At 43.3% G+C, this 23,226-nt stretch overlaps 1 protein-coding gene across 2 annotated transcripts in view; it reads right to left on the bottom strand.

The window, feature by feature from the left end:
* The window catches only part of LOC137371553 (glypican-6-like), a 1,268,051-nt gene that overhangs the window by 1,033,990 nt on the left and 210,835 nt on the right, over positions 1–23,226 (bottom strand). The window contains exon 1 of one of the 2 annotated variants that reach the window (XM_068034368.1): positions 16,724–16,794. The exons of the other annotated variant lie outside the window; for it this stretch is intronic. Coding sequence (XP_067890469.1) covers positions 16,724–16,745 — 22 coding nt within the window. The 5' untranslated portion in view covers positions 16,746–16,794. Of the gene's footprint in view, positions 1–16,723; positions 16,795–23,226 lie in introns of those variants that run through there. 2 annotated transcript variants of the gene reach the window in all.

Here is a 23,226-nt window from a genome sequence, read left to right as displayed (position 1 = left end):
CTTAATCTTTAAAGGACCTCTTTCCATTATAGGTGCATTAGTGAAGACAGTTTGCCAGCAAAATATTCAATGCAATTACTTCCTGAACTGTTCTCGCTAACAGCCAAGTGTGGCCTCATTAACATATATAAAGAAATCATGCAAATTTTCATACTGGCTACAGCCCATATATTACTGTAACAAATCAAACCCAAAACACAACTGAAATTCCTTATTACTGAATTAATTTTGCAGTTTACAGCAGCTGCAGATCAATTCCATAATTTAACCTTCAAACCACTTGTCACTGCATTCATTGTACTAAATCCACAATGCCTCTGGAAGCCTCATAATGAAAATATAATGTTAAGACATTGATGTTATTTCTCAGTGAGGTCCAAAACAGTAATCTTGCCCATGTCTGTGTACATGACTGATATTCTGTTGCTTCTTGTGCTATAAATCCACAGCAGAAATCATAACAATGGGTCAAATATAACCATGCTGGGTTATTTACACCAATTGGGTTTCAGAGCCCAAACTCCTGCCATCACCTTCTACTAGTCTAGGGCAGCAGAGTAGGGCTTTTACTGGCTGGTATTAATATCCAATTTGAATCTCCTGCTGGTTTCAACTGGAAAATCTGGAGTCTGAACTTTGCCTGACAAACCATTCACTATTTCCCAGTGTATGAGGAAACTCAGGATAGCTACAAGAATCTGCACCAGCATAAACTGAACAAAATACACCCTTTGGACTGGATTTTAAGAGCCCACTGCAGTTGTCGGCGGGGAGCTCAAAAAATGGTGGCCCGCCCACATGCCGAAGGGCCGCCGCGATCTTCCGTGCGGCTGCTCATTTAAATAGCCAGGCGGCTCACCACCCCATTCACATGGAGAGGCAGGCTGTCCGTCCCCGGCAATGGTATCAGCTGCCTGTTCCCAGGTACTGGTGCCATTTTTAAAAGGGTAGCCAGCCCTGCCAATCAATTTGAATTTTTAAAGCAGCACCCCCCCAAAATTTATACAATAAATTTCTACACCCCTTTCTCACCCCCCCGCATAACCATTACATTATCTATTTGCCTTCCCCACCCCAACCCAAATCACTTGCTTTTTAAATCTGACCTTTACCCTGCCACCCCCAGATTGCACAAAGTTTGAAGTTCAGCCCTTCCCACTATCCCCTACACCCATTACATTTGTTTGACCCCACCCCCTCGGCAATGAAAATCCTAACTCCTCCCTCCTCCTCACCAGTGTCATACCGGCTTTCCCCGGACGGGGAATTGAAGGCACGGGAGTGCCCACCTAGAAGATTTAAGGTAAGTTGATCTAAATTTATGCATGTCAGCAATTTAAATATTTAAATCCAGTTCCCGGTGGCTGGGGGGTGGGGTGGGGTGGGGGGGGGGGCGGGGGTGCGATGGCGCGACAGAGTCTCGCCGCCGCTGGGATGATCAGGCCAGGCCCTCCCAGCGTCGGCCTCCATTGTGGGCTTCTGCCGGAACAATATTTCGCCCGCCCCACATCCCCCCGACTCCGCCACGGAGCCTGACGCCGTAGGCTTGGTAAAATCCAGCCCTTTGTGTTTTCAAGTGTCAGCATGTTTAATTCAGATAACAGCTGAAATTGCCTTACATACATACAATTTAAAAAAAAGCTGTGGGTTGCACCCTCAATCAAAGAGCTCTTACCTTCTTAATTGCTGTTTATGGGTCAGGAACAGTGATACACAGACTGCATGAATGGCTCTTTAATGTCAGAATGCTATAATAAAATGTGGACACCCATATCTTACTACTCCATCTTTCCTACATGACCCAACTACAACAAAGGAACTCAATTTTCATCTCTTTAATGAATCATACACTTTAGAGTTTACTATTGTTTGACTGAATACACAGTTTTCAATGGTGTAAACTCAACCCAGCAGATTACAGTGGGGGCTTCTGCTGGCAGTTTATACTGTGTGACTCAAAATCAGTACACGCACTGTAAATAAAACGACCCAAAATTACACCAAAGTACAGCTTTTGAAGAAATATTTAATGTGTAAATGCTCAGCCAATGGACATCACGCAACTTTTTTTTATTTGCTCATAAGATGTGAGTGTCGCTAGCAAGGCCAGCATTTGTTGCTTATCCCTAATTGTCCTTGAAAAGGTGGTGGTGAGGCGCCTACTTAAACCAACGTAATCCATGCGGTGTTGATACACCCACAGTGCTCTTTGGGAAGGAGTTCCAGGATTTTGACCCAGCGACAGTGAAGGAATGGTGACATAGTTCCAAGTCAGGATGCTGTGTGACTTGGAGGGTAACTTGCAGGTGGTGGTGCTCCCATGTGTCTGCTTTCCTTGTTTGTCTAGGTGGTAGAGATCCAGGGTTTGGAAGAAGCTGTCGAAGGAGCGCTGGCAAATTTCTGCAGTACATCTTTTAGATGGTACACACTGCTCCCACTGTGCATTAGTGGAGGATGGAGTGAATATTTAAGGCAGTAGATGGGGGTGCCAATCAAGCAGCCTGCTTTGTCATGAATGGTGTTGGGCTTCTTGAGTGTTGTTGGAGCTGCACTCATCCAGGCAAGTGGAGAGTATTCCATCACACTCCTGACTTGTGCCTTGTAGATGGTGAATAGGCTTTGGGGAGTCAGGAGGTGAGTTACTCACCTCAGAATTCCCAGCCTCTGACCTGCTCTTGTAACCCTAGGATTTATATGGCTGGTCCAGTGAAGTTTCTGGTCAATGGTAAACCCCAGGATGTTGATGGTGGAGGATTCAGTGATGGTACTGTTGTTGAATGTCAAGGGGAGATGGTTAGATTCAGTCTTGTTGGAGATGGTCATTGTCTGGCACTTATGTAGCACAAATGTTACTTGCCAGTTATCAGCCCAAGCCTGAATACTGTCCAGATCTTGCTGCATGCAGTCACAGACTGCTTCAGTATCTGAGGAGTCGTGACTGGTACTGAACACTGTGCAAGGTTGACTAAGGTTGCTTTTCAGGACAATCTCACTCACAGAGGACTATATTACCATACACAGGGCTAGAAACTTCTCACATACTATGGCAGACATCTAATTATTACACTGTCAACAGCAGGAGCAAATATAATTGTGTGACTGGCCATTATGACCACTAACAGGACCTGCTGAATCCTATTCTGCGCTAGAATTCCCTATTGCTAGAGCTACAGTGGGAATAAAATAACTTTGTTGGTAATGTATTTCAATTGTCACAGTCTGGAAATCCAAGTCACCAATTCCCAAATATTGCCACCAGAAAAGTAACGACCCTGGCTAGATGACCATAGTATAATCAAGACAAAACATGTGATCATACAGCTAATGTGAAGCTTTTAATGATTTGTCAGTAGATAGCCTGGAGACAGATGATTGTTCTTCCAGTTGCTTCCCAAAGCACCTTTGCTGATCTCTAGCAGAACATTTGGTTCTGCATCAGTAACTCTCAAAACAAAAAAATCAAGTATTTCCTTTGTAAAACCTCTATAGAACCAAAGACTGCACTGTCACGGATGGTGAAATAAACAATGAAATGGAGGAATTATAAGTTAAAAAGTCAACTGTTAAAACTAAATCACTGGACATGTGAACTACAGTCAAAATGGAGTAGCAGCCATATGATCCCTACCTGTACTGGAAATCAACAAATTCATCTGCAAAGATGAGGCTCGTTAACCTTGTCTGAAATAGCTCTGGGGAGAGTCCCTTTGAAATTGAAAGGAGCTACTGCATATTAATGACTCTGATTGACATAAATAAACTAACAGTGATGCTGGAGACAGTCTAACTCATAGCCAAACCAAGATGTGTAAGCTATGATGCAGCAAATTCATAACAGAATGATTCCCATTCAAACATCAAATGATGGCCATAGTTATCATCCTGGCCCATTGTTTAGTCACAACAGGAGAGAGGGCCATGCATCTCCTAATAGAAACACCAATGTGATAGATATTGACCTTAAAAAGGTAGCTCTGTGAAGAGATAGAGAGAAGAGATCAAGCCAACATCACAGAAGTGAGAAAGATGCAGCAGGGAAGAGAAGAACCCTGCTGACCAAGAACAGCCACCACAGCAGAGACATCACAAAGTGACTTTGAGACTAACCAGCTGTGAAGGTAACAAATTATACACCACCAGTTTTGGACTGCATTACAACCACTAGAGCACTACAATACCTCCGCAAGTTCAAGATGGCAAATAATTAACCCTGAAACTTGAAAAAAGATACTTTTCCTCCCAAGAAGACTCAATAATCTTCTGTAAACCATGAACACTTACCTCACTTGGAACTTTAAATTACCTCTTACCCTTTTCTCGCTATCCATCTATTCTTGTGTATATATGTGTGGGTGAATGGGTGTGCGACCATTTCGAGATTTGTTTAAAAATAGTTTTTTTTTTACCTCTGAGAAAACCAGTCATTGGTCTGTTTATTTGACCCTAAGGACAGTTAGGAGCTGAAGCATAATTTTAACAAAATACGATTGCGGTCAGTTGGGAGGTGCACAGTGGGAACCACCCACACCCCTTGATACCTGTCCATGACTGCATGATTTCTTTTAAAGTACTGTTTACGATACATAGAATTTTGAGGACAGAAGATCCTTTTAAAGCCTTTACGAACCAAACAAAACATTTTTATTCCTTTTTTTTTTGATTGAAAGCAACAACAAAGGGCAGCAAATAATTCTCAGTTCCTCAAGACTTACATTCTGGAATTACTTAACCCCCAAACGTACCATTACCATAAGCCAGTCTCTCTGGTCAGAACAGCATTGGTTCTCAACTCAACACTGTTTTTCAGAAGATAAGTTGTGTAAGTCAATAAGTGAAAAGTATACCCCCACTGCTGCTGGAACAAATACAAAATGAAAAGTACTGGTGGATAGATCACAGGTGGCATTGAGTTACTGCTACCCTTCCACAACTATGAAAGATCTATAGGTCACTGGATCTTCGGCCCTAAGCAAACAGGGGAATGCACTCAACAAGACTAGGTTCTGTGAGTTTTACAACAAAAGTAAAAGGTATTTTATGTGTAATTTTAAACACCTCTATAAGAAGTTTTCTAATTATAAATTAGAAGTTTAGATTTCTCTAGCTGGATGAAAATATCAGCTCTGTGCAAAACAAGAATGCCCAGAGGAAGTGCTTTATAATATACTTGGTTAAATTCAATTTACTGTTACCAATCACGAGCCAGCAATGTTCCTGCAGGAAATGAATTTTCTTGTTACTGAGCTGGATATTTTTGTTTGCAATCACAACTGATGCGACATGTGTGTAAAATGTTATATTTCTGCAGTAACATTCCTTCCCCTCCTCCTACCCACCTCCCTAGGCTAGCTGGGTGCCTTAGATGTGCATGGGCACCTGACCTAAATATTTGAAGTCAGGGACTGGGGCATGGGGCATGGGGGAGTTCCACTTGCCCCAGACCTACATCCCCTCCCACCTGCAAGAGTTTTGGGGCCTTTATTTGTGGGGTTTTGGGTGCTTTGAGCAGTCAGAAGCTCTATTCATAACTCATGCCTTATGCATGTTACAGTTTTACATTCAAAAGCTCAATTATAGTATAATGAATTCTTCCAAACTCAAATATGTAATAGAATCACATGGTACACTCTATTCCATCAGTCTCCATATTGCTGGTGTCATGCAGATCCCCCACCTGCCAAGAATGAGGCATATTATGCTTAATTAACCACTCTCTTAACTTGACCTGCCACCTTCAATAATTTATGTACATATACACCCAGGTCCCTCTGCTCCTGCACCCATTTTAGAATTGTAGCCTTTATTTTACATTGTCTCTCTACATTCTTCCTACCAAAATGAATCACTTCACACTTGTCTGTATTAAATTTCATCTGCCACTTGTCCACCCATTCCACCAACTTGTCTATGTCCTTTTGAAGTTCTGCACTATCCTCCTCACAGTTCACAATGCTTCCAAGTTTCGTATCATCCACAAATTTTGAAATTGTGCCCTGTACACCAAGGCCTAGGTCATTAATATATATCAGGAACAGCAAGGGTCCGAACACCGACCCCTGGGGAACTCCACTACAAACCTTCCTCCAGTCTGAAAAACATCCATTAACCACTACTCTGTTCCCTGTCACTCAGCCAATTTCATATCCATGTTGCTACTGTCCCTTTTATTCCATGAGCTATAACTTTGCTCACAAGTTTGTTGTGTGGCACTTTATCAAATGCCTTTTGGGAGTCCATTAATAGTACATCAACAGCATTACCCTCATCAGCTCTCTCGGTCAACTGTGACATCACAGGGAAGCTGCAAGATGATTGGCTCGTGAGTAACAGCTGTTAGTACCTGTAAATAGCTTCAAAAAAAATCAGGGGAAAGTTTTTTTAAAAATCTACCTTATAAGTGATAAGGTTAGTACGACTAAAGTGTGTTTTGTTTTTAAATTGGTGTAATTTATTAAGGACTTTAGATTGTAGTGGGTAGTGTTTGGAGTAGAACAATGCCTTCGTGTAATTAGTATTTTTTAAAGGGAGTAACTAACTAATCTAAAGGTAAGTCATGGTAGGAGAGCTCGCACCCGTGATACGCTCCTCCTGCACTATGTGGGAAATAAGGGACGCTTCCAGTGTCCCTGACGACCATGTGTGCAGGAAGTGTATCCATCTGTAGCTACTGGCTACCCACATTACAGAGCTGGAGCTGCGGGTGGATTCACTGTGGAGCATCCGCGATGCTGAGGACGTTGTGGATAGCACATTTAGCGAGGTGGTCACACCGCAGGTAATGGCTGCACAGGCAGAGTAGTAGGCGCAGGCAGGTAGTGCAAGAGTCCCCTGTGGCCATCCCCCACTCAAACAGATATACCACTTTTAATACTGTTGGGGTGGGGGGAGAGATGGCCTCTCAGGGGAAAGCAGCAACAGCCAAGTTCGTGGCACCACGGATGGCTCTGCTGCACATCAGGGAGAGAAAAAGACTGGGAGAGCCATAGTGATAGGAAATTCAGTTGTAAGAGGAACAGATAGGCGTCTCTGTGGCTGCAAACAAGAGTCAAGGATGGTATGCTGCCTCCCTGGTGCTAGGGTCAAGGATGTCTCGGAGCGGCTGCAGGGCATTCTGAAGGGGGAAGGTGAACAGCTAGTAGTCGTGGTACATGTCGGTACCAACGACATTGGTGGAAAAAGGGATGAGGTCCTGCAAGATGAATTTAAGGAGTTAGGAGCTAAATTAAAAAGCAGGACCTCAAAGGTAGTAATCTCAGGATTACTTCCTGTGCCATGTGTTACTGAGAATAGGAACGGGAGAATAGACCAGATGAATGCGTGGCTGGAGAAATTGCAGGAGGGAGGGATTTAGATTGCTGGGACATCGGGACTGGTTCTGGGGAAGGTGGGACATGTACAAGCAGATCGGGTTAAACCCAGGCAGGACCGGAACCGATGTCCTTGCAGGGGCTTTGCTAGTTGGGGAGGATTTAAACTAGAATGGCTGACTGGGGAAACTGAGGAGGAGGAGGAAACAAGGATAGAAATGAAAGACAGGAAACAAAAAGGCAAAAGTAGAAGGCAGAGAAATCAAGGGCAAGAAACAAATAGGGCCACAGTGCGAAATAATGCTAAGATGACTAAGAGTGTTAAAAAGACAAGCCTAAAGGCATTGTATGTCAATGTGCGGAGTATTCGCAATAAGGTAGGCGAATTAACCGCACAAATAGATGTAAATGGATACGATATAGTTGCGATTACGGAGACATGGCTGCAGGGTGACCAAGGATGGGAACTGAACATCCAAGAGTATTCAATATTTAGGAAGAACAGGCAAAAAGGGAAAGGAGGTGGAGTAGTGTTGTTAGTAAAAGAGGAAATCAAGACAAAAGTGAGGAAATATATTAGCTCAGAGAATCCTGATGTGGAATCTGTATGGGTGGAGCTAAGAAACACCAAGGGGCAGTAAATGTTGGTGGGGGTTGTATATAGACCCCCAAACAGCAGTGGTGATGTAGAGGATGGCATTAAACAGGAAATTAGAGATGCATGCAATAAGGGTGCAACTGTAATTATGGGTGAATTTAATCTACATATATATTGGGCAAACCAAATTAGCAATAATAAAGTAGAGGATGAGTTCCTGGAGTGCGTACATGATGGTTTTTTGAACCAATACGTTGAGGAACCAACTAGAGAACAGACCATCCTAGACTGGGATTTGTGTAATGAGAAAGGATTAGTTAACAATCTTGTTGTGCGGGGTCCCTTGGGGAGGAGCGACCATAACATGATAGAATTCTTCATTAAGATGGAGAGTGAGAGAGTTGATTCCGAGACTAGGGTCCTGAATCTAAATAAAGGAAACTATGAAGGTATGAAGCGCGAGTTGGTTATGATAGATTGGGGAACATTACTTAAAGGGTTAACAGTGGATAGGCAATGGCTAGCATTTAAATAGCACATGGATGAATTACAACAATTGTTCATTCCTGTCTGGCGCAAAAATAAAACAGCAGGGTGGCTCAACTGTGGCTTTTAAAAGAAATTAGGGATAGTATTAGATCCAAGGAGGAGAATCATAAAATGGCCAGAACAAGCAGCAAACCTGAGGATTAGGAGCAGTTTAGAATTCAGCAAAGGAGGACAAAGGGATTGATTAGGAAGGGGAAAATAGAGTCTGAGAGTAAGCTTGCAGAGAACATAAAAACTGACTGTAAAAGCTTCTATTGATAAGTGAAGAGAAAAAGATTAGTGAAGACAAATGTGGGTCCCTTACAGTCAGAAACGGGGGAATTTATAATGGGGAACAAAGAAATGGCACACCAATTAAATACATACTTTGGCTCAGTCTTCACAAAGGAGGACACAAATTACCTCCCAGAAATGTTTGGGAACATTGGGGCGGCACAGTGGCGCAGTGGTTAGCACCACAACCTCACAGCTCCAGCGACTAGGGTTCAGTTCTGGGTACTGCCTGTGCGGAGTTTGCAAGTTCTCCCTGTGACCGCGTGGGTTTCCGCCGGGTGCTCCGGTTTCCTCCCACAGCCAACGACTTGCAGGTTGATAGGTAAATTGGCCATTGTAAATTGCCCCTAGTGTTGGTAGGTGGTAGGGAATATGGGATTAATGTAGGATTAGTATAAATGGGTGGTCGTTGGTCAGCACAGACTCAGTGGTCTGAAGGGCCTGTTCCAGTGCTGCATCTCTAAATAAATAAATAAATAAACATAGCGTCTAGTGAGAAGGAGGAACTGTGCAAAATCAGTATTAGTAGGGAAATGGTGTTCGGGGAATTGAAGGCCGATAAATCCCCATCTACATCCCAGAGTACTTAAGGAAGTGGCCCTAGAAATTGTAGATGCACTGCTGGTCATTTTTCAAAATTCTTTATACTATGGAACAGTTCCAACGGATTGGAGGGTAGCTAACGCAACCCCACTATTTAAAAAAGGAGGTAGAGAGAAAACAGGGAATTATAGACCAGTTAGCCTGACATCAGTAGTGGGGAAAATGCTGGAGTCTATTATAAAAGATGTAATAGCAGAGCATTTGGAAAACAATGAAAGGATCGGACAAAGTCAACATGGATTTACGAAAGGGAAATTATGCTCGACAAATCTACTGGAATTTTTTGAGGATGTAACTCGGAGAATAGATAAGCGAGAACCAGTGGATGTTGTGTATTTGGGCTTTCAGAAGGCTTTCGATAAGGTCCCACAAAAGAGATTAGCGTGCAAACTTAAAGCACATGGTATTGGGGGTAAGGTATTGACATGGATAGAGAACTGGTTGGCAAACAGGAAACAAAGAGTAGGAATAGACGGGTCTTTTTCCGAGTGGCAGGCACTGACTAGTGGGGTACCGCAGGGATCGGTGCTAGGACCCCAGCTATTCACAATATATATTAATGATATAGATGAGGGAATTAAATGTAATATATCCCAGTTTGCAGATGACAAAAAGCTGGGTGGGAGTGTGAGCTGTGAGGAGGATACAGAGAAGCTCCAGTGTGATTTGGACAGGTTGAGTGAATGGGCAAATACATGGCAGATGCAGTATCATGTGGATAAATGTGAGGTTATCCACTTTGGTGGCAACAACAGAAAGGCAGATTATCTGAATGGCGATAGTTTGGGAAAGGGGGAGATGCAGCGAGACCTGGGTGTCCTTGTGCACCAGTCGCTGAAAGTAAGCATGCAGGTGCAGCAGGCAGTTAAAAAGGCAAATGGTATGTTGGTCTTCATAGCAAGAGGATTCGAGTACAGGACAAGGATGTCTTGCTGCAATTATACAAGGCCTCGGTGGGACCATATCGGGAGTATTGTGTGTAGTTTTGGTCTCCTTATCTGAGGAAGGATGTTCTTGCTATGGAGGCAGTGCAGCACAGGTTCACCAGACTGATTCCTGGGATGGCGTATGAAGAGAGATTCGTTCGATTAGGTTTGTATTCGCTCGAGTTTCGAAGAATGAGGGAGGATCTCATTGGCAGTACAGACATACAGGGAGGTGGGTAGGGGTTAAAAATTTAAGAAAGTGGGCAACCTGATCCCAGCCCACCCTCTTCCAGTTTTAGCAGAAGCAGATGACTAGCCCTCTCTCAGGAGGCAGGACTGTCGCTAAATATTTTAAGGAGGCTGCGTGCCCTGAATTTAACTCTGCCACATCTACATAGGCAGCTCACCCTCTCACTGTACAAATAGCCAGCTGTCTACCTGGCCAGCAGCAGCCAGTGGGGGAAAGGAGAAGAGGTGGAAGGTGGGGGAGCACAATGGGATGGGTTCCTGCTCCTCCTGGTTCCATGTAAATTTGCACTTTTTTTAACATACCATTTTGGTGGCAGCCACTAGCGAGGCCACATTCATGTTAGAAAAACCTGAGCACTTGCTCTTCCCAGGGTAGTCCAATTTCCTACAGGGGTCCTGAAGCAGGCATAAGACACATTGCATCAGCGTCTGCAAGAGGCCCAATGCCTATTTAGGGAGTCGCCCTGGATGCCTGAAAAGTGATATGACCAAATATTGGGTTGCATGTCTACCAGGCATTCTTTAAAATTGGCCCTCATTGTGACCATTTTACAGTCAATTTCTAGGCCAAAATACAACAAAAGCATAGGAATCCATGAGGATTATATCATCTCTGACCTTTGCTCACAGACGTTTTCAGTATTTGTTTCCTCTGTTTCTCTCCCATTCCTCTTTTTCCCCCATGTTTGACAAAATTTTTCTCATTATTGTCTCTCTATTTATTTGTACCTTTCCAAAGGACTTACTTAGTTTCACCCCCTATCTCTATCACTTTTACTTTCTATGTTTGTCTTTTTCAGTATGCCTCACCCTCTGCTTTTCCTCTCAAGGAGTTCAGAAGCCAAACTCTGACCCACAGAGAAACAAGTGGCATTGTGTTGCCAGGATACGAAGAAGGAAAGTGGGGAGAGGGGGGCTTATGGAATTGGAGCACTCTGCTGGGGGTAAGTGAAAGCCCGATGCCTTGAAAGTAGTTTTGTGCTGTGTTGGGATCTGGATGCACCTCTACTCCACGCACAAAGCTCTTTGCTATGCTACATTCAGAACCGATATTTGTACAACTGGCAGTTGCTTTGAAACTCTCAAATAGAAAAGAAACTGAAGATTGGGGGCTGAGGCCTGAGGTTGTGGGTTTGATTTATTTTATTCATTATTTGTTTCTTGCTTATGGAGCTACAAAGGAGGAAGTTTCAAGATACATTTTCTGTCATGAAGACCATTGAGAGGATGGAAAGAGCAGCCCAGGTGAGCGTGAGAGAGTTAAAGCAAGTTTCCAGCTTCTGGGAAAAGCATCCATTGAATTCAATCTTACAATAACTCTGTCAGCCTTTTGTCCGGACTTCAGTAGAAGAAATGCACTTGTTGGAGCAGCATGCTTCCAATACCAGGAAACCACTCATCTCTGGTCCTTAAGGTTGCGAATTCCTACTTCTCCAATCATTAAATGGCCAAATTAAACATCATGAAAATGATTTTGGTTATTAGGTTGATTCTGCTGGTCTATTTTTCTAAAATGTATGAATACCGCTGGATCTCCAGAGGCCTTGTGCCCATGAGTTGAAGGTTACGCTGTTTTATGCCACGTAATATATCAAGGCCACAGATTTACAGTGGTTGAGTAAGCCAATATTCCAGAATTGTTAGAAGTAGTCCCGGGTCACAATTATGTGATTATATCTATATTTTTAGAGAAATTGTAAATCAATCACCTTGATTATTCCATCTTTGTTTAACGAGACACTAAATTTTGTAGATATTGGGAAAATAGCTTATGGAGCTTATGGACCCAAAAGTCCTTTTCTCCCCAAACTGCCTTATAAATGCAAATAACCCATAGACTTCCTTGTGTTCAAAATCAAGGGAATTGCATAGCCATTGCTTCCTCCTCTAATGATTCCATGGTTTTCAATGCATCTTCTTGCTTTTTTCCCTCACCAAGTCCTCATCAATCTGTGCACTGTTGTTTCTCCCCATCAGCTCTCAAAAGACTCACCTGGTCCCTGAAGCCCATCACCTGCTCACTTGATTCCCTTCAGTCCCAGCTCCTAATCATCCAACTTCACTTCATCAGCTCCATGCTTGATGATAGCCTCACCTCCTACATCCTGGGCTGAATTTTCAGGGCCGAGGCAGGGAGGCTTCAAAAATATTGGTGCTGTGGCGTGCCAATTTCAAGGCCCCGATCCCTGCACCATCAATAATCATCCGGACAGTGAGAAGGCGGGACAGGAATCCCGCTCTTCTCGCAATAAATGCCAATTAACACTGTGCCCTCATCGCCGAAGACTGTGCACCTTGAAGTACTGGTCTCTATGCCCTGCCAGTGGTTGTCAAAGTCACTGTGGTCTTGAACATCTTCGCTTCTGGCTCCTTCCAAGGATCAGCTGCAGGTCATAGTGGCATCTCAAAAATGGCTGTACACCACTGCATCTCACTAGTCACTGAGACCCTCTTTGCCAAAACTAGACAGCGAATTCAATTAACGACAGACCCGGCCTCACAGGGACAGGGGACATTGGGTTTCAAGTTCAGTGCTGGATTCCCCCAGGTGCAGGGCATCATTGATTGCACCCATGTGGCCATCAAGGCACCCATTGTCCGACCAGTGAGATCCATAACAGGAAGGGCTTCCATTCCCTCAATGTCCAACTGCTCTGCGACCACAACAAGAGCTTCCTCCATGTGTGTGCTGGCTTTCCTGGTAGCTGTTATGATTTCTTCAACATCCACTCGTCCAGGCTGCCTCAGGTCTTCATTACAATCCCCAAAATACTAAATGGATTCTACAGGACAAGGTAACTCTCTTGAAGAGATGGCTACCGACTCCTCTAAGGGAGCCTCAGGCAGAGGCACGGAAGCGATACAACCAATAATACCTGCTCAGCAGGACAACTATTGAGCAGGCCATTAGGCGATTCTGGTGCCTGGAGTGGTTGGGTGGTGCCCTCCAATGCCCTCCTGCAAGGGTCTCATCACTTTAGTGGTCTGCTGCTCTCTTCCCTCTGGTGAAGTGGAAGGCTTTGGCACAAATCATAGATCTCTTCCCCAGGACAACCAGCAGCCTCAGTGATGGTTGCCATGGGGCGTCTAAATGAGTTCCACACTTCATCTGAGCTGCCTCCATTCCTGCCCCCACTGGCTCTAAATGGACAGGAAACCTGTCTCCATATCAATTAAGGGCTCACCGCCATGAAAATCAAAATCTCAAGTTTCCCAACTGGGCGGGGTTTCTGATCTAAAAACAAACCTGGCTTATGTTTCCCACCTCTGTGCCGAAAATTCAGCCCCCATTTCTATCCTCCAGCGTTAGCCCAATCCCTTTAATTCTACCATTATTGTCCCTCAACCTCAACAAACTCACTAATGATTCTTTCCAAAACATTCCTATATCCAATCTTCCATTTCTCTTGAAAGTTGTAGAACGTATTGTTTCCAAGAGGTTTCTGCGTCTCCTGCCACTTCTTATTTGAAAACCCTGAGTCTGGCTTCTGCGTCACCAACAGCACTGGTCAAAGTCACAAATGACATCCTGTGTGACAGCAACCATGACCTTCTGTCTTTTCTTATCATCTCCAACCTTTACACTGCCATTAACGACGTCAACCACTTCATCCTCCTCCAGCATCTCTCCTCTAACCTTATAGTACTGCTCCTCATGATGTTACTTACATCTGTTCCAACCCAGGCACTACACTGCCTCCAATAGCATTACTTTCTCTGCAAGCACTGTTACCTCTGGTATTACATCTTTGCCATCCCCTTGGTGGCATCATCAGAAACCATGGGGTCAGCTTCCACAAATATGCCTATTACATCCAGCTCTGCTTCTCTGTCTCCTCCCTAATCCAAATGTAGTTTCTATACACTCGAACTGCCTGTTTGATGTCAAGGCCTGGCAATCACACAACATGGGTGACACAAAACTTCCTCCATCTCAATGCCAACAAAACTGAAGCTATTCTTTTTGGTTCCCGGGAGGATGAATATCCCTCTGACCTTGACTACATTAACTTGCCCAATTGTCCTCTCTGATCAAGTCAACAAGTGTAAAACAATGATGCACAGCTTCCTCCCCAGATCTGTTCTGCTGCTACTACCACTTTCTTTCACCTCTGCAACATTGTCCACCTTCACCCTACTTCCCCCTGCCTGCCACTGAAACCCTAATCCATGCTGTCACCACCTCAAGACCAACGACTCTAATGTTCTTCTAGCTGGCTTCTCTATCTTAACTCTCTATAAACTTTAACTTCAATTGCAGTCCACACCATCACCCAAAGTTCAGAACTCCCATCATCTCTATCCTCTCTAGGTTTCACTGTGCTCCAGCAGGTTGACTTCAACATTTTCACCTGTAAATCTCTCCTTTCTTGGTCCTGTCTTGCTGATTTCCTCTTTTGTTGTCCGTCCATGCACCTCTTTGACCAAGGTTTTGGTCACCCTGTCCTAACATTTCTTTCTTTGGCTCACTGTTTTGATCAGTCCGCTGCAAAGCATGTTAGCATACTTTTCTATATTAAAGGTGCTATATAAATGTAACTTGTCGTTACTGAAGCAATAATTTGTCATGACGGGTGTGGGTGTGGTGGAGGGGGTGGGGAAGTTATTGGTTGCAACAAATTTAAAGGTCGTGAAAGGTGTTTTACAAATGCAAGGTCTTTACTAGTCCCAAATTTCAGTGACAAAATGTCACGTTTCTGCACCTTAGCCTCAGAAGTTTCAACATAATGCTGGTCCTGATCAGTGTTCTGGGCACTTCAGGCTATTCTTTAAAAAAAATAAATACAACATTTTTTCCAATTTATTTACAGGGCTGCATTCTTCAGATGAGCACGCAAAGGGAAAAAGTTTATTTTAAGTTTTAAAAGGCTTAATATAACCATTTAGAGGATTGCCAGGGAGGTACACAGGAAACATAGGAAATAGGAGCAGGAGTAGGCCATTTGATCCCTCGAGCCTGCTCCGTCATTCAACCAGAGCATGACTGATCTTCCACCTCAACGCCATTTTCCAGCACTACCCCTATATACCCCACTCACTTAGCCTGTCTAAATCCCCTTGATGCCTCTTTGCATCCTCCTCATAACTCACACCTAGTTTTGTGTCATCAGCAAACTTGGAAATATTACATTTGGTCCCCACATCCAAATTATTGATATAGATTGTAAATAGCTGGGACCCAAGCACTGATCCTTGCAGTACCCCAATAGTTACAGCCTGCCAATCTGAGAATGACCTGTTTATTCCTATCTCTGTTTTCTGTCCATTAACCATTTCTCAATCCATACCATTATATTACCCCCAATCCCATGTGCTCTAATTTTGTTTGCTAACCTTCTATGTGTGATCTTATCAAATGCCTTCTGAAAATCCAAATACATCCTTAACAGGTGATCAACACAGTTTTGGTTCATAAGAAATAGCAATCAGATGGACAAAAAAATTTAAACATCTTCAATGAAAGCCACTGCTTCCTTCCATGTGCACTTTACTCGCAAAAGTCAACCGGGGAGTGAAGTGTGGAAGGGAGCCAAACTTGAGCCTGCAGCTGGGTTGACTAGACTTCAATTACACTGTGTTTGTTCCAGCTGTTATAAAGAAGCTAATACAATATTGAAATGCTGCAACTCTGTTTTGGAGGCTTTCAGAGAAAGCTAAGCATTTTAGCATTTCCAGTGTCACTGGTAAGCGCGATTGCTAGATCAGTAATTGCCTTCTGTGTGTTCAAATTTGTGAATGAGGAAACAAGGATAATTCAGTCCCAAATTCTAGTATAAATGCAACATCAGCTCACCTTTCCCGTCAAATAGCTACTGAAATTAAAAATTAACCCTACTTTTTATCGACTTTCCACCCCAGTAATGAACTCAAGTTGTAATTACTAAACAATGGCACAATGCTAGAAATAGTTTGCCTCATGATGTATCACTCCTGACTTAATTCTATCATAGGTTTCCAATTCTTATCTCTTTTCAATGTAATGCTTTGTGAAATACTTTTGGACTTACAAAAACAAAGTTAAAACAGATCATGTGACCCATAAGGGACTACTAACAATCAACAGAATTCAACTTAGCTCTTCATTTTCTTTTATAAATATCATTTTTCACTTCCAAATGTCTGAAATTCCGCTTAAACCAAAGATAATGTATAAATTTATTTCTTGATTATTTCACCAGGGATCAACAATTGCAAATAGTGAACAGTAAATATATTACCAGCTCTTGTCAGCATCAGCATTTTCCACTGTCCGATTCATTCCTACAGGGATTTTCCTCATGTATCCAGGATCTGAAACCATGTTTGAAATCAATCTGAAGTGGATGACACTATAAATCTTCAGGCCATTTCCTCCCATAAGTCACAATTCCTAGAGGCAGATGGAAGGTTTTATGGCTCTTAAATAACCAGCAATGACAGAATCTGGTTTGTTTTCTCTCCTCTTTTGGTCAGCCATGTTTCTCACTGCAGTTTTTCTTCCCTGGGGGCTGCTTCACAACATGTAACCTTTGACCTTAGCAGCAGTGCAAGGTTGAATTGTTTTTAAGGCTACGGTGTATCAAGAATCCAAATTGTCAACTTCAAAACCTCTACCGGGTTCTCAAGGCATATCGCCTTGGTCTTCAAGTCAGTTGAAATGAAACTGCAATCACTGGGACAAAATATAATCTGAGCTACCTTCATAATAGACGACAATTCTTCTAAGGCAGTGGAATTAGTGGCACAATTCACATACTTAGGCAGCACGATTTCTTACAATGGAGACTGTTTTTCTGACTATCATAGGCACAATGTGCTTGCAAGCTCCTTAATTAAATGGATATCAAATATAAGTTGCAATCATAAAGGATGGTTCCACAATACATCAGTAATATCCATAGCTACACCTGATTCAGAAACATGGATACACACAAAGAAATGAAAGGTGAATCTATGGATTTGATTTTAGATCACTTTGCACATTATTAAATGTTAAGCCCCAAGACAAAATCTGAATTGAGCCTGGCTAATCAACCACGGCTGTCCCATTTGATTGATCTTTACCAACTTCTCAGGTATGGACACCTTGTGCGCCACGCTGGGTCTGACCCTGCCTGAGCATTCATCACTGAACCATCACCAACGTGGAAGAGACCAGACCCAAAACAAAATGGATGACAACATAAAAGTGTTCCTTAACAGCAAGGGCCTTGCTGTGATGAGGTACAAGTGAGAGCCCTGAACCATAATGATTGTGAGAATCTTGTAGCAGCAAAATCCTCCTCGGGATAAGCACATAGACAAGGACAACTATTGGATTCTGCAAGAACCTTGATGGAAATGTTCCAAAAGGAAATTGTTACAACTACTCAAAGATTCATGTATAAAAAGTTAGAAAATTAGAGGGAAAAAAACAGGATTAAAAACTGTTAAGATTAACCATTAAATTAATCCAAAAATCCTCTATAGGCATATTAATAGTAAAATGGTGGTAAAATTACGAGTGGGGCCGATTATGGACCAAAAAGGGGGATTTACGCATGGAGGCAGGGGGCATAGCTGAGGTATTAAATGAATAATTTGCATCTGTCTTTACCAAGTAAGAAGATGCTGCACAAGTCATGGTGAAAGAGGAGGTAATTCAGACACTTCAGTGTTTAAATTTAATAAAGAGGAGGTATTGGATAGGCTGTCTGTACTTAAAGTTATTGGACAGGATGAGAAGCATCCAAGGATAATGAGGGAAGTGACAGTGGAAATTCTGGAGGCACTGGCCATAATTTTCCAGTCTTTCTTAGATTCAGGAGCGATGCCAGAGGTTTGGAGAATTGTTCAAAAAAGGGTGTAAAGAAAAGCCCAGCAACAACATGGTTTTGGGGAAGCTTCTAGAAACAATAAATCTAGACAAAATTAATAGTCACTTGGGCAAATGCAGGTTAATTAAGGAAAGCCAGTAGAGATTTGTGAAAGGCAAATTGTGTTTAACTTGCTCGAGTTTTTCTTCATTTGTTCATGGGATGTGGGCATTGCTGGCTAGACCATCATTTATTGCCCATCCCTAATTGCTCTTGAGAAGGTGGTGGTGAGTTGCCTTCTTGAACCGCTGCTGTCCTTGGGATGTAGGTACACCAACAGTGCTGTTAGGAACGGAGTTCCAGGATTTTGACCCAGCAACCGTGAAGGAACCGTGATCTGGTTCCAAGTCCGGAATGTGTGCGCTTTGGAGGGGAACTTGCAGGTGGTAGTGCTCCCAAACATCTGCTGCCCTTGTCCTTCTAGATGGTAGAAGATGCTGTCGAAGGAGCCCTGGTGAGTTGCTGCAGTGCATCTTGTAGATGGTACACATTGCTGCCACTGTATGTTGGTAGTGAAGGGAGTGAATGTTGAAGGTGGTGGATGGGGTGCCAATCAAGCAGGCTGCTTCATCCTGGATGGTGTTGAGCTTCTTGAGTGTTGTTGGAGCTGCATGCATCCAGGCAAGTGGAAAGTATTCCATCATACTCCTGACTTGTGCCTTGTAGATGGTTGACAGACACTGGGGAGACAGGAGGTGGGTTACACACCACAGAATTCCCAGCCTCTGACCTGCTCTTTAAGTGGCTGGTCCAGTTCACTTTCTGGTCAATGGTAATCCCCAGGATGTTGATAGTGGAAGATTCAGCGATGGTAATGCCACTGAACATGAAGGGGACATGGTTAGATTCTCTCTTGTTTGAGATGGTCATTGCCTGGCATTTGTGTGGTGCGAATATTAGTTGCCACTTATCAGCCCAAACCTGGATATTGTCAGGTCTTGCTGCACCTGGACACTGACTGCTTCAGTATCTGAGGAGTTGCGAATAGTGCTGAACATTGTGCAATCATCAGCGAACATCCCCAACTTAAGATGGAAAGAAGGTCATTGATGACGCAGCTGAAGATGGTTGGGCCTAGGATACTATCCTGAGGAACTCCTGCAGTGATCCTGGGACTGAGATGATTGACCTCCAACATCCACAACCATCTTTCTTTATGCTAGGTATGACTCCAACCAGTGGAGAGTTTTCCCCTTGATGCCCATTGACTCCAGTTTTGCTTGAGCCCCTTGATGCCATACTTGGTCAAATGTTGCCTTGATCTCAATGGCAATCACTCTCGCCCCACTTCTGGAGTTCAGCTCTTTTGTCCATGTTTGGACCAAGGCTCTCGTGAGGTCAGGAGCTGAGAGGCCCTGGCAGAACCCAAACTGAGCGTCAGTGAGCAGGTAATTGCTGAGCAAGTGCTGCTTGTTAGCACTATCGACGACCCCTTCCATCCCTTTACTGATGATAGAGAGTAGGCTGAATTGCCGGGTTGGATTTGTCCTGCTTTTTGTGTACAGGGCATACCTGTGCAATTTTCCATATTGCCGGGTAAATGCCAGTGTTGTGGCTATACAGGAACAGCTTGGCTAGGGGCGCGGCTAATTCTGGAGCACAGGTCTTCAATACTATTGCCGGAATGTTGTCAGGATACATAGCCTTTGCAGTAACCAGTGCCTCCAGCCGTTTTTTGATATCACATGAAGTGAATCAGATCGGCTGAAGACTGGTATCTGTGATGCTGGTGATCTCAGGAGGAGGCTGAGATGGATCATCCATTCAGCACTTCTGACTGAAGATGGATGCAAATACTTCACACTTATCTTTTGCACTGATGTGCTGGTCTTGCCCATCTTTGAGGATGGGGATATTTGTGGAGCCTCCTCCTCCTGTTAGTTGTTCAATTGTTCAACACCATTCACGACTGGATGTGGTAGGACTGCAGAGCTTAGATCTGATCCGTTGGTGGTGGGATTGCTTAGCCCTGTCTATTGCATGCTGCTTTCACTGTTTGGCATGCAAGTAGTCCTGTGTTGTAACTTCACCAGGCTGACAACTCATTTTGAGATATGCCTGGTGCTGCTCATCGCATGCCCTCTTGCACTCTTTTGGTTTTCAGTTGTGGAGGGGGGGTGGTGGGGTGGTGGTTGTAAGGCTGTCTCTTACCGACAAGATGTAGAACCATTGCCCAGACCAATCTCTGTTAATTGAATCAGTGAACAATTCTTTTGTCTCTCCAAGCACTGTCTCTAAGTATGCAAATGTTCGTCCAGCCAAGTGTCTGGTGATCTTCAAACAAGTCATTTCTTCACTCATATGGCGAAATTAATATGCTTCATTCTTGGCAGGTGGGGGTCTGCATGACACCAGGTGTCCATCCAGTTTTACTCCTTTTCTTAGACTTTGTAGCGGTTTTGATACAACTGAATGGCTTGCTAGGCCTTTTCAGAGGGATTTAAAAGTCAACAACATTGCTGTGGGTCTGGAGTCACATGTAGGCCAGATCACTAAAAGACATTAGTGAACCAGATAGGTTTTTACAACAATGGACAATTGGTTCATGATCACCATTAGACTAGGTTTTAATTCCAGATTTATGAATTGAATTCGAATTTCACCATCTGCCGTGGTGGGATTCAAACCCATGTTCTCAGAGTATTAGCTTAGGCCTCTGGATTACTTGACCAATGACATTACCACTACGCCACTGCCTCTCCCTTTGCTGAGGTAACAAAGAAGGTTGAGCAGAGTAATGCTGTTGATGTGGTGCACGTGGACTTCCAAAAAGCATTCGATAAAGTGCCTCACAACAGACTTGTGAGCAAAGTTATAGCTCATGGAATAAAAGGGACAGTAGCAACATGGATACAAAATTGGCTGAGTGACAGGAAACACAGATTCGTGGCTAATGGATGGTTTTCAGACTGGAGGAAGGTTTGTACTGGAGTTCCCCAGGGGTCAGTGTTCGGACCATTGCTGTTTCTGATATATATTAATGACCTAGACCATGGTGTACAAGGCACAATTTCAAAATTTATGGCTGATATGAAACTTGGAAACATTGTGAACTGTGCGGAAGATAAAAGGAAATAGGTTGCTGGAATGGGTGGACAAGAGACAGATGAAATTTAATGCAGAGAAGTGTGAAGTGATTCATTTTGGTCGGAATAATGCAAAAGGACAGTACAAAATAAAGGGTGCAATTCTAAAAGGGGTGCAGGAACAGAGAGACCTGGGTGTTTTGCTTTGTTTTAGAGATACAGCACTGAAACAGGCCCTTCGGCCCACCGAGTCTGTGCCGACCATCAACCACCCATTTATACTAATCCTACACTATTCCCATATTCCTACCACATCCCCACCTGTCCCTATATTTCCCTACCACCTACCTATACTAGGGGCAATTTATAATGGCCAATTTACCTATCAACCTGCAAGTCTTTTGGCATGTGGGAGGAAACCGGAGCACCCGGAGGAAACCCACGCAGACACAGGGAGAACTTTCAAACTCCACACAGGCAGTACCCAGAATTGAACCCGGGTCGCTGGAGCTGTAAGGCTGCGGTGCGAGCCACTGCGCCGCTGTGCCGCCCTATGTACATATGTACATGGTGCATATGTACTTAAATCATTGAAGGTGGCAGGACAGGTTGAGAGAGTGGTTAATAAAGCATACAGCATCCTAGGCTTCATTAATAGGGGCATAGAATACAAACGCAAGGAAGTTACATTAAACTTGTGTAGAACACTGGTTTAGCCTCAACTAAAGTATTGTGTCCAGTTCCGGGTGCCATACTTTAGAAAAGGTGTGAAGGCATTAGAAAGAGTGCAGAAAAGATTTACAAGAATGATTCCAGGGATGAGGCACTTCAGTCACTTAGATAGATTAGGCAGGTTAGGACTGTTTTCCTTGAAGAAGAGACAGTTGAGAGGAGATTTGATAGAGGTATTCAAAATCATGAGGGGTCTGGACAGAACAGATAGAGAAAAACTGTTCCCATCAGTGGAAGGGTCGAGAACAAGAGGGCACAGATTTAAGGTAATTGGCAAAAGAAGCAATGGAGACATGAGGGAAAATGTTTGTACGCGGCAAGTGGTTAGGATTTGGATTGCACTGCCCGAGGGCGGAGAGTGGCACCAAGTAAATTGCTCTTTCAGAGAGGCAGCACAGCACGACAGGCCGAATGGTCTCCTTCCGTGCTGTAATAATTCTGTGATTCTATGACATTTGTTTGATTTATCATGTAATAATCCTGGCAGTATTTCAACACAAACTCCAAAAATGAAAATAAACTTGAATCACATTTTTTTATGAATAAAAATAAATTTTAAAATTTATTCAAAACACCTGTGAAAAACGGTATGTCATGAAACATTCAAGTATATTTATTTTTGCATATTTCCCCAATAAATGGAGCCTGTCAGGGAGTTAATGCTGTAAATTCATTAAGTAAACTTGTGGCTGGATGTGGACATTGAATAGATTAGAACGTTGCTGCTGACGGAATAAAGACAGAAGCAGTAACTTTGTAAACAGGAATGGTTTCTCTTAAATGATCCATAAACGTAAATCATTAACAGTAGCAAAACAAGATGATAAGGCCATAAGCAGTGCAACCAAAGTATTGGGGTACATTTTAAAAGAAATAGAATACAAAAGCGCAAGGGAATGCAATATGTACGCAGAGCCTTGATTAGACAACCCTTAAATTATTGTGTGCCATTTTGGTCACCACAATATTAAAAGAAGTTGGGAACGATGAAGATAGTGCAGAAAAGATTTTCAAGGATATGACCAAAATTGAGAGGATGCAACTATGAGGAAAAATTGAACAATGTGCAGCTCTTTTCACTGGAAAAAGAGAAATCAAGAGGCGACCTGACAGAGGTCTTTAAAATTA

The sequence above is a fragment of the Heterodontus francisci genome, chromosome 6, assembly GCF_036365525.1.
Source record: "Heterodontus francisci isolate sHetFra1 chromosome 6, sHetFra1.hap1, whole genome shotgun sequence".
Lineage (NCBI taxonomy): Eukaryota > Metazoa > Chordata > Chondrichthyes > Heterodontiformes > Heterodontidae > Heterodontus > Heterodontus francisci.
The sequence above is the reverse complement of the archived record's forward strand: the minus strand, read 5'-3'. Positions and strand labels throughout refer to the sequence as shown.